Here is a 12,424-nt window from a genome sequence, read left to right as displayed (position 1 = left end):
TATGTACAACTCATATTAGAGGATTACTGAGCTCCCACTTGATTGGATAAGTGTTCGGAGAGCTCGAATATGCATCTGAACTCTCTACTCAAATAAGCGAGACCCTAAATACTCTCTCATATTAATTGTCCGTATTGCTACCCATCAAAAATTCAGAATCCCCAAAACATTCCCAATTTGCTCTCCTTCAAGCCTAGCCAAAACCCTCTGATTTTATTACAAAAAAAAAAAAAAAAAAACCCTTCTGATTTTGCATCAATCTAGCTGGACAAAACCCACCAATGACCTATGCGGTGTCGTTTTAGTGTGTGCTAATCCTCTATCCTTGGTACACTCGTACGCAATTGGAAACAACCAAAAATGGCTGCTCACACGCTCTCGAAGCTCCCAACAACATCTTCGACATCAGCATCCTTATTCTCCAACTCCAATACCAGAAGAAGACGACCACAAAGCCTACCTCTCCCATGGCTAGGCACCAACAACGTCTCGCTTCGGTACTCAAACCTCAGACCCCACGAACAGTCAAAGCACCGACCCATCGCCGCCTCGGTGTTGTCCAGCCTCCCCACTGCGTAAATTCCAACTCTCACACTACTGAAAAGCACCGGTCTTGGAAAATTTTCACCATGTTTGGATGTACCCAAGTTGTTATTTCAGATTCTTTTGATTTTGCAGGAACCCAGAGAGACTTTCCTCAGCTGAGAAAGTTCCCAAGTGAGTTTTGTCGAAATTTTGTTGGGTTTTCTTTTTGTTTTTTGGGGGTTTTTGTTTTGGGTTGGTGGGGATTGAGCATTTGCAGTGGGTGAATGGAGCAGATGGTCTAGGAAGGCAATCAAGTCATTTGCTATGGGGGAATTGGAAGCGAGGAAGCTCAAGTATCCAACTACTGGGACTGAAGCCCTTCTCATGGGGATTCTCATTGAGGGTACGAAACCAAGCTCCATTCACCTTTGCCTTTTCTTTTCCTGATTTTATTTTTATCTTAAGTATATTTCAGTAGCTGTATTTAGTCATTCGTCTCTCGCTAATATCAGTGGCATAAACTATTAAGTGATGCTTCTACATGTTATTATTATGCCTGAATTTCACATGTAAGAATGTTTAAGCCTGAAAATACAAAAAGTGAAACAAAGTTATGATTAATTAACTTAAAGTGGTAGTCTTAAATTCATCTAAGATTGACTGCAGTGGACGATCTTGAGATGATTTGGCTAATTAAATCGTAATATTTTCCTGACATTTTTGAGGTGTGAGCTTGTGTTAGTTGAAGTAAGAAGTTGGATGTGCCACGGAACGGACACTGCTGATGACTATAATATTTTGGGTGAACTAGAGCCTTTCGTGTGACAACCTTATGCCTGAAGACTTTTTTTCTTTGTTTTTTATTTGATGAGTAAAAGAACTTCATTAAGAATGCGAAGGGTGCAATGAAGGGGTCTTGAATCCATGATGTTGCCCTCTTATGGAGGTAGGAAATACTATTTGCACTAGAGTTCATCGGCAACCTTATTCATGAAAACTTAATTGTACATATAGCAAAACCAATAATGTAACATCAATTGATGGATATATAGCAGTTGTGACCAAATGGTGCCTTCCACCCATGTTGAAGTGGGATGTCTTACTTTGACCCAGGGGGCAGGGAATTAGGGAGGGGAAGAGGAGGGAAAAAGAAATCACCTTCCCCCCTCCACACCTATTTTTCCATTCATCTTGCGCGTTTATCTTTACCAACCTGTGCTACTTCTCTTGCCATTGGATCCACACCACTTTCACCAATGGCACTGCTGCTAAGGGCACGTTAGACCTTAGACAGTAAGATCGGCCACCATCATCACCACCACTCAATGGTCACCTTTTATAATACAATTATTCTGCAGTTATTATGCACTATACTGAATCTTTTCCTTTGTGCTGCAGGCACTAGTCTGGCTTCAAAGTTTTTGCGGGCGAATGGAATTACACTTTTCAAGGTGCGTGATGAAACTATCAAGTTACTTGGGAAAGCCGAGATGTATTTTTTTAGTCCTGAGCATCCTCCCCTGACTGAAGCAGCTCAAAGGGCCCTTGACTGGGCTGTTGATCAGAAACTAAAAGCTGGTAAGTTCCTGTTGATTGGCAGTTAGTGTTGTAATTTCTATGTAGTAGTATTTCTTTCTTTTATGTTTTATGAGCATATGCAATAGTTGGAGATATGTACACAAACAAAAAGGGGAATACATCGATGGTCAGATGAAGGGTATAATGATCATGCAAACAATTGCACAAGAAGTTAGTTGTTTGAAAAGTTATGTAAAATAGCTGAGATGATCTCAACATAGAGTAATTGCTTATTTTCAAGCCAAGGACTTGGGTGCCTTGAGGTCTTCTACCTTTGACAACTCTGTGGTTAAGAACATAAAAAATCCAAATATTGTTTTGATATCATTATCTATTCATGTTGTCTGAGTGGGATTTTTTATTTTATGTTCTGAGATAGCTTGTGTCATACATGAAGCATTGATCATGGAGAGACTCCGAGTTTTGGAGTGTTTTTCTGTTTTCTTTATCTTTTTAGATCTTCTAATTATAAATCTTAGTATTATGAATGAGAAAGCAAAGATCAAAGTGGTTTCCATTATATAATGAGAAGTTCTGTCCTGCAGTATCTATGAATGACTTAAGAAAAGAGAAAAATAACATAAGAGTATGCACTCCATGTCGCTGCATTAAAATTTTACGAGTATTCTAGGATAACAATTAATTATATGGAGTAGACTATTGTAGAAGACATGCAAAATAAGTGTCTTTTAAGCGGTCCTTAGCTAATACTACTTTTACTTGATGTCACTTGTGAGATGGCTGCCACGTTCTCTAAGGTACAAATGATGTATTTTTAATCTCTGGATGCATAAAACATTTTGTATAGATAGAAGCATAGTGGGACCTATTGTTTCTGTTCTAGATAGGATATATTTAGTGTATATTTAACTATTTTGCTAGGTGGGATTTTTGAATGATTCTTTCAAATACTGATAAATGAAAATTAAAATATCTTGCTGCTATAATGCTTTATGTACTCAATAAAATTCTCTGTATTCGAGACAGCTCTGCTGTGCCTTGGAATTCCAAGGAAGCAATATTGCACCCAATGATCCCAATTTTTCCAGATCATTCTTCTTAACATTCACTGCTTGATTAACCTATGACCTGCAGGTGATGGTGGGGAAATTTTAACATCTCATCTGCTTCTTGGCATATGGTCTGAAGCAGGATCGCCAGGTCATAAGATAATGGCTACCCTTGGTTTTAATGATGAGAAAGCCAAAGAGCTGGAGTCTTTAAGTTCTGAATCTGGAATGTAGATGATTGAAGCATTCATTCGATTCCTATGGTTACCATTAGTGTAATTCTTTTCGTCAGCTGTGGATAAATGATGCTGTCTCTGCTTTCCTTCGAAGTTACAAGTTGTCTCATGAATTCATCCTTTAGGACTTTGCAGATTGCTTCCCTTTTGAGCTTGCCTATGTAACTTTTTCTCCATATGGATTAGTATTTTGAGCAAATAATGTTTTGGAGCTCATCTTTGGCAGCTAGTTTAATGTCATGACAATCGTTTAACTTTTTTGGTTGTCATACTTTCCTTGCTTGGCTGCAGTTTCATTCTAAATGGGCTTCCTTAAGGGAATTGATGCCACTTGTGGGGTTATATCTTCTCAATTGGACAAAGTTTTCCTTCAACTCAGTATATTAAACTGACATGTGTTTAAAATGCATCCAAAAATCACATGCATTTTGGAGACGTTAGTTTAATAGACTGGATTGGAGAAATTTCTTTGAACCCAATTTGAAAGAAAACTCTAATTTGTGTTGTGATGGTAGAGATGCTTATTAATACAAACAAATATTTTGAAATTATTCTCATACTTCAGCATTACTGACTGTTTCCACAGGTCTCCTGTGATTTTCATCTTCCTTAACAATGTCTGCATTACAGGCAAGTATTTGAGCCTTGCCTGCTTCTTCAACCCAGTCGATCCTTGTGACAAAGACCAACAGCAAAACCAAGCAGGCTACCATGCCGACCAAGAACCCTAACAGCAGCCCACTAAGTCCAAGAGCAGCCTTGAAGGCTAGAACCACACTCAAGGGCAGGGCCAGAAGGTAGAACCCACCAAGATTGGCATACATGCCCAACCATGGCCTAGCTGTTCCACGGACAATTCCTCCACATACTGCTAATGGAAAATTCGCTACTTCCACCAAAGCCATTAGCAGCATCATCTTCTTCACACCTCTTATAACTCCCTTGTCATGGCTAAACAAGGGCCCCCATATTCCCCTGGCTGCAACCATCACTAAGCCACCTATGCAACCAGCGACAATGCTCGCTGACAGAGACACATATGCTGACCGGTATGCAGCGCTGGCTCGGTTGGCACCGAGCTCATTCGAGACACGGGTGGAGGCGCACGTGGCCAGTGAAAGCATCACAGAGTAGAGCAGATAGTCGAAGTTCAGCACAATGGCTAACACTCCAACTGCCTGCTTGGCATTTGCTAGCCGGCCTGTGAGCAAGACTAGAATCTCATAACACCACCATTCAAGGCAGGTGGTGAGACAACATGGCCCGCAGAGCTTGAGCAGCCTGAGCCAGTCACTAACGCTGTGATCCCACCACCCTCCTTCCTTCCACCTTCTTTCCTTACCATTTTCCATAAAAAACACATACAAGGCAAGTAAAATCACTACTATGAGATCAGAGACCCACACTGCCATTGAAACTCCCTCAAGACCCTTAGCTTTTGCAAGCAATATGTTGATGGGCACATGAAAAGCAAGCGCCATAGCCGAGCTAAACATTATAGGAACCGTTATGCTCTGTGTGCTCAAGTAGGCTTTGAGAGGACACAAAAATGCATTGACTACCAAATCAGGGAGGAGATAGAAAAGATAGCTCTTCGCGATGGCGGAAATGTCTTCTTGTTGGCCAAAACGGACAAGGATCTTATCAACATTGAGCCACAAGAAAGTTATAGGCAGTATGGCTAGAAGCAACAAGAAGATAGCTATGAGAAGGGTTTTGTGAAGTAGCTTAAAGTTTTTAGCTCCATAAGCTTGACCACAGATGGGTTCCATGGCGCCACAGAGCCCGTTCAAGACAGAGAAGCCGGTGACATTAGCAAACGTGAACCCGAGCACGCCGCCGGCCAGTTTGAGTTCCCCAAGCCGACCTAAGAAAGCTGTTGTGATTGATAGCTTTGCAAACCATGTTAAGTTCATTGCTACCAAAGGAGCAGCAATTCCCCTCTGCACTTTCAGCTCCAAAAGCATAACCTTTGCCATGGTAGTTGGCCATGGAGTTATAGGTGTAGGAGATGAAGGTGGGTTATTAATGGTTTTCTCAGTTTCAGACATTGTTGCAGAGAAAAAGGGTTTGCTGGGTCTGCTCCGGATATAGATATGAACCAGCAGGAGTCTTGTTAGATAATATTAATTATATGCGAGTGCATGGGTTTCGTGAGGGTGTTGGAAAGGAGGAGCAATTGGTGGGCTTTTTGTAACGGCCAATTAAGGAAGAGAGATGGTGGTGGAGGATTTGTAGTGCGTGATGAGAATGCAAGGGCCATATCATGCTTATAAATCCCCCCATGATCAGATCTCTCTTGAGATGTTGATGTCACTTTGGTTTTAATAAAAAGATACTTGAAAAAAAAAAAAAAAACATTGGTAGTGTATTAAATGCCAAAACTACTTTGGGTACCTTGTACCTTTCTCACTGATTTCTAATGCTTTCTAGAAAGAGTATGTAATGATATTCTTTACACTTATTTGTCATGCCTATGTATATTTATGTCACAGCTTTTCATGTCATTCACTTGAAAAAAAAAAAAAAAAAACGTTAACTACTTAAAACACGTCATGTCAATTAATGTGTCAGTTAAGAGTATTAAATCAATAATTTCTTATTGGTCTAAGTTGGCTTAAATTTTTAAAATAAACGGTAATTTAACACGAAAATCCTACCAACAATAATAGTCCTCGTAAGTCATGATGGAAAAATGAGGGTCTTTTCCCGCATATTTATTGACTGATTTGTTAGAGACAAAGTATAGACCAATTTGAAGCAGCCGATATGTCAATTAACATAATATTCCTATATTGTTCCATCGGTTTATATATGCATCTTAAAAAAGAAAATAAAAGGTGTAAACAAAAATTCCTTCCTAGAAACCTTTGAGCAAGATAGATTACGGGTAGGTCGGATCTGCTAATAATAATGCTGTGGTCCAAAGCATAAGGTGTGAGATTGCCATGCTTCTCTGTTAAACTTTGGCAAAGTTTTCTTTCAATCAAACTGAATATTAGAAATTTTTTTTCAATTCTATCTATTAAACTGGCATCTATCTAAAGTATATGTGTTTTTATATGCATCTTTGGTAGATGTCAGTTTGATAAATTGACTTGCAAGAATTTCTTTGGAGGAAAACTTTTTCCTTAAACTTTGCTTTCATATTCTGAAGCCACTCACAAATCATCTACTTTTATTTAGGAGATAAGCCTAGGTATAAAGCAAACTTCTTTTTGTAAGAGAAAAAATTGTAAGCCTCCAAGCGTGGCTTTCAAGTTGATGGGAAAGTTGGATATGAAAATGATTTTTTTTTATTTTTTATTTTTTATTTTTATTTATTTTATTTTTTTATATTGTGTTTGCATCTTATCAGAAGGCTAGGCTTAGTTTTGAAAATTAATTTTTCTTTATTTTCACAACTATTTTTGCAGTGATTCAATGATTGTGGTTTTTTATTTTTTGTTGTTGATATTTTAATAGCTACATGAAAAGCTGCAGAAAAATAGCATGAAGATATCATACTCTAATATAAAATTATAATTCTTGTCTTTACATATTTGGCTCTTTCATGGCCTTCAAAATCTATGTTTAGAAGAGAGAAGAGGTAAGTAATGAAAATCTTAGATGATGCTTTTTTTGGCAGAGGCATGAGAGTACTAATCATATCACATTGCAATGTCCATTAGCTTTTGTCTGTGAAATTATAGTAAGGTTTCCATTCAAACTAGCATTATGTACACCAACATCATTTTCTTTCTTTCTTTTTTTTTTTTTTTTTGCGTTTTGGAGTAGAATTTTATTAATACGTTGTTTATTCTAAATGTATAAGCTTAAAAAAATGATCAATTAAGAAAAAACTTTACAAAACCCTTATGAACTTTCACGCGTTTTGACATTACCCCCTCAATGTTCAAAAACTCTCGATTTGGGGTATTAAACTTTCCATTTTTTGCAATGTCCCCCTCTATTAGGATTTTCAGTTAAATCTTGTCAAAATCTTGAAAATACCATTTTTTTTTTAATTATAAAAAAATAAAATAAAAATTGTAAAGATTCAGACGTTAGAATTTAACTGAATTTGCAAAAAATACATACACCTGAATCTTTGCAATTTTTTTTAATAAAAGGGGTATTTTGTGAATTTTGACTAGATTTAATGGAATATTCTAACGGACGGAGGCATTGCAAAAAATTGAAAGTTTAATATCCTAAATTAAGAGTTTTTAAACATTAAAAATGTCATTTCATAACGCGTGAAAGTTCAGAAAGTCTAACATATGAAATATTCAATTAAAATAAAAATAAGTTATCAAAGTTCAAACTCAAAATCCCTGTTCAAAGCCTCTAATACATAAACAATTCGAAAACACAAAACCCACTAGTTAAAAAATGCTGAAGGACACACTTGTGGATCAATCATTATATTCGTCTTAATTTCACCCTTTACAATGAGCACTTGGTTTTCCACTTGTTCCCCATTTGTAAAACATCAATATCTGCATCGGTACTAGTGAGTGTTTTCCATTTAATAATGTCTGTATGATTGATCTTACCCTCAATGAACATCATTAGACCTACACAAGATGGCTGTAACATAGCTTGCATCGACTTCTTCGCGTATTAAAATATTAATTAAATGATAGCTATTGTGTTGGTTTAATTCAGTTTCAAAATGTAAATGTTACTGTTCACAAACTCAAACACTGGTATAGAATGCTCAGAATCCAATCTCCACTGCTCATAATGTAGATTCATGTGTTATGAATGTCCCTGCAAAATTTTAGCTCAATCGGACCACAAACGCCTATCGATCGGAGCTGTTGATTAAGACTGAACAGCATTTCCAAAATGCTGTTTCACCCCTTGCATGCCCTGTCCGAACAGGCCTTCCCCGGGTCCGGACCGCATTTCCAGAAACTCTGTTTCTGCTCCGTAAAGCCCTGTCCGGACACCCCGTAAGTTTTAGGCCCAAAAACGTGATTTTAAGTGAGTTTTGTTGGGGGTATATATACATCATTATAGAAGAGAGAGGTACAAATCTTCAACCCCAGAGAGTTCGTGTGAGGCTGTGCTTGAGTGATTATTTTGTTGTGAGCCAAATTGATCCCTCTTAGAAGATTTTTGTTAGTTTTGATTGTGTGCTTAATTGAAGTCTATCGGAATGGTCCGATAAAGGAGAATCACGTTGAAGAAAATTGTGAGCGAGGAGACAAGTTGGAAGCTTGTCGATCTTACAGAGTCAAAGTCTTGCAAAGGGTTGTAAGTGTTCCTAGTGTCTGTAATCTCTGGATAATCTTTTGATAGGGATTTCTTGGGTTTGGCTGCTCCGGAGAGGTTTTACTTTTAGAACGTTTTCTAAAAGGTTTCATTTTCGTCACCAAAATCTGTGTTTGATTTTACTTGTTTTTTGTGATTGTTTGCTTAGATTTAAATATCCATTAATTCCACATAAAATTATGATATTTATCTGTTTAGAGTTTTTCAAATGATTAAATTTATTTATTTTTATAATCATTTCAAGCTTTCGAGATAAGCGATAATTTAACACGATATTAAAAAAACATGTGAGAAAGAGTATTAGAATATTAATTAAATAATTAAAATTTTCGTTTTTTATTAACTTAAACTTCTGGGATACATAGTAATTTAATGGTTTGTTCATGAGCATAAAAATGTTGAAGAATCAATCTTGGGTGGGCATCTATTTTCGCATTGACTATGGGTGAATTTGTTGCTTGTATGACTCGAAGTTCGATGAGATTAATTCCATAATACTTTCTTAATTTATGCAAATCTGCAATATGAATGTTAGGTTGACGAATAAGAATAAGAATAAGAGTAAGGAAAAGTTGCCATAGTCTTTAAAACTAGGTATTAAATTTTAGGAGGAATTTTAGTATAAAGAACATAAGAAGATCGAGTATTTTTAGTGCAACTTTCAAGGATTTCAGGAATGTACTGCGAATCAAGGGAGATGTTGAAAAAAATATGAGGAACATAACAAAGAAAGCATTTTTTTAATATATATATATATATATATATATATATATATATATATATATATATATATATTTTCCATCGAGCTTGTTGAATTATGATTTATCTTAAAAATTAAAACTCATGACATGTTAAATCACCTGTTATCTCATTTAAACGATAAATTTAATTAATATTTTAACAAATTAAGCTTAACAAATAAATGGATTTTTAAATACAACATGCATTCATCAATCATAGGCAGCATGTACATCACAAAAGGGAGGGCTATATTCATATTTTGTTGTAAAGGTAGAGGCACCTGACCTAGCTAGTTTCTCTCCATGTCCACTTTGCAATGAAAAGAAAGCTAGATTCAGCACTACTATAGATGTAAAGTGGAAGTGGCACTGAGTGAGAGATGAGGCCAAGTGCTAGCAGGTGGGAAGCTTTATCTCTAGCTATTTGTCAAGTGGCCCATATGAGCATGTTATGACGTTTTAGTTATGATGATGATTACGGAATAAAAAAGTACTGCAGAAGAGCAACTTATATATGATTAGTTGGTCACCATATAACGGAAAAAGATAGGGATCATTAATGCCCATTCATGATTTACTTAGTTACCATCATTGTTCAATGATCGATGCATTCAAAATTATATATATATATTTCAAAGTAAAGAGAAGCTTAATTTGCTGTGTTAATATAGTGATCGCACATCGCTAGCTACGTACGGGGAGGATCTGCAAGGAAGTTTGCCAAGTCAGTTTTGGTGCGGTAAGAGGGAATTTTAGCAGTGTAATGATATGGTCAATTAGGCATACCTGAACGAATATCCTCCTACTCCTTTTATAGGCTTTGGATCCTCGCACTTCCTTCTAGGGTTTCAGAAATTCTCGCCAGTAGTCGATTACTGATGTAGAGATTCCTTTCCCAAGTTTGTTAGGAGAGTGCATGGTGTGAGTTGGCTTTATTCTAGTGAGAGAGCACCAGAGTCCTTGACAAGGGCTTTGTGCTTTAGTCGTGGAATCAAATGTGTTCCTCTTCACTTTGTCCAGACAATGATTGATTGATTGATGACAGTAGAAATTAATAGACAACTTTCCATGTCGATTTCGAAAAATAAAAGACTCAGAATTGTCTTCATTAGAATTTCTAACACGACACACACAATAACGATAGTGCATATAAATTAATAAAAACGACGTTTAATTTGGACCATTCAGGAGATGTCTCATATTCCACCCAAAGTTAATTAGCCTAAATCGTTTACTACATTACATTACAATCAATACGAGTATTATGTCCATTAATCGCATGTTGCTTAAAACATCTCAAATATTTATCATGTTAGGGTTTTTTTGGGGGAAATAGTTCGCGTATACTCTACTCCTTCCGCTATGCTCCACTCATATGACCTTTATATTAAAGTCTCTGATATTTTTTTTTATTTGGGATATGAGTCATCATCTTTATATATTGGCACGAAACCTTAATGACAACGTAAAAGAAAATACCATATTGATCATTTACGCAATGCAGTATACATAAAAATTTAACTTAGACTCCGTTACGCAATACAGTGTGCACAAAAATTTAACTTAGACGTATAATATTTATCATACATGTTTTGACACTATCTTAATTGAATACCTCTATCTGAGCCAATGGATTAGATTGAACTCTAGTACTATCCAAGTGTTTTTTTTTTTTTTTTAATCTATAAAAAGAGTATAATGATAATAATGATGGAAATGATGACTTATTATCCTATCCATTAATGATTACAAGCTGGTGCAGAATCCAACAATTAATGGGATTATGTTGATCCAATTTAATACATAAAAATTCGATGAATCTCTTCCACTAGGTATGTGTCCCAATAATTGGTTTTTGCCACAAGTAGTTTTAAGTTAGTGAGGTTACTATATGTACGAACTATGGGTTCTAGAAGATGATCGAGTTAGATTCTAAGTCTGTCATATTACTTCAGCTTTGTAAAATATTTATGGAATGCTTATATGGTATATAACATTACTCGTAAACGAATAACAAAGACTTTCAATTGTACTATAATTCATGCAAAATCAAATCCAAAGCAAACATGGGTGTATATATTTTAACCGGTAACCATTATCTTAAGAGTATTGTTGTTGGGGGTATTACAGTTTTTACTAAAAAATCACTCATAAACTGATCGATGTGATAGTTTATGTGACACTTACTAAGTCAAGCACTAAAATGTGAAGCCATGTAACAGTTCACATAACATTTATTGTATTTACAATAAATGTAAATACAATGTATCAACCACTAAAATGTAAATTGCTATATAGTAGTCCATGTGATACTCATTTTCATAAAATGTATTACTTAAGTTTGTGAATGAATTATAATAAAAATTATAATATTTAGAAGAAAAATTACTTCATGGATTAAAAAACACCATACCCACACCCACACACAGCCCACAACCAGACAATAACATATCATTATCACAATCAAGCCCATTCACCAAAACTTACACAGTCCACAAGTCAAATAATTATCTGAGCCTATATATTTGTGCCAGGCCCATATTGCTCAAACTACAAGCAAAATAATTATATCGCTCAAACTACAAGCAAAATAATTATCTGAGCTTGAAAGAGTATATATATATAAGAATTTAATGAAAAACCTCAACAAAACCTAAGGACCCCTAAGGCTCATATTTGTGTGAACCTATAGCATGGGTTTGGTTTGTTGATTATGATTTAGGTATATGTAATGTGTTATAAATCTTATTACTATCGAACTCATAAATTGCAATTCTAGAATAATATGATGCTATTGACATGAAGTGTGTGTACTCTTTAATTTACTTAATTGTTGGCAGAGGGATTCAATATTCCTCTATTGGTCTTTGCCAAAAATCAATTAGGATTTATTGTGCAAGAAAGAATGATCCAAATCGCCATTAATTAAATGACTTTTTTCCTAGGCATCAATATGATATTGTTGTTGCTTGTGAAATAAAACATTTATTTCTTGAACCCTATTGGTTTTGATTTATATGACTCAAAAGTACTGTGGATATCATTATTTACAAAAGAAAGAATGTTTTATATT

The 12,424-nt window shown here is 35.7% G+C and overlaps 2 protein-coding genes across 2 annotated transcripts; one reads left to right on the top strand and one right to left on the bottom strand.

Moving 5' to 3' along the window:
* The first annotated feature begins 322 nt into the window (after window positions 1-322).
* LOC132175192 (ATP-dependent Clp protease ATP-binding subunit CLPT2, chloroplastic-like) lies at window positions 323-3,606 on the top strand. The gene is made up of 5 exons (XM_059587058.1): window positions 323-575; window positions 679-717; window positions 819-928; window positions 1,924-2,103; window positions 3,199-3,606. The coding sequence occupies exons 1-5, from the start codon at window positions 361-363 to the stop codon at window positions 3,345-3,347; spliced, it is 693 nt and encodes a 230-aa protein (XP_059443041.1). The 5' UTR covers window positions 323-360; the 3' UTR covers window positions 3,348-3,606.
* Window positions 3,531-5,692, bottom strand: LOC132175191 (protein DETOXIFICATION 56). Its single transcript, XM_059587057.1, has one exon. The coding sequence runs from the start codon at window positions 5,398-5,400 to the stop codon at window positions 3,904-3,906; it is 1,497 nt and encodes a 498-aa protein (XP_059443040.1). The 5' UTR covers window positions 5,401-5,692; the 3' UTR covers window positions 3,531-3,903.
* Between the last annotated feature and the right edge of the window lie 6,732 nt (window positions 5,693-12,424).

The sequence above is a fragment of the Corylus avellana genome, chromosome ca3 (genome assembly GCF_901000735.1).
Source record: "Corylus avellana chromosome ca3, CavTom2PMs-1.0".
NCBI lineage: Eukaryota > Viridiplantae > Streptophyta > Magnoliopsida > Fagales > Betulaceae > Corylus > Corylus avellana.
This window is presented reverse-complemented; position numbering and strand designations above follow the sequence as displayed.

What these genes read in the sequence shown, in the direction of transcription:
- LOC132175192 (XM_059587058.1), top strand. Translation starts at nt 361, where the DNA reads ATGGCTGCTCACACGCTCTCGAAGCTCCCAACAACATCTTCGACATCA. An exon ending in TCAGCTGAGAAAGTTCCCAA is followed by an intron (nt 718 to 818) that starts GTGAGTTTTGTC and finishes TGAATGGAGCAG; the next exon opens with ATGGTCTAGGAAGGCAATCA. An exon ending in TGATCAGAAACTAAAAGCTG is followed by an intron (nt 2,104 to 3,198) that starts GTAAGTTCCTGT and finishes TATGACCTGCAG; the next exon opens with GTGATGGTGGGGAAATTTTA.
- LOC132175191 (XM_059587057.1), bottom strand. Translation starts at nt 5,400, where the DNA reads ATGTCTGAAACTGAGAAAACCATTAATAACCCACCTTCATCTCCTACA.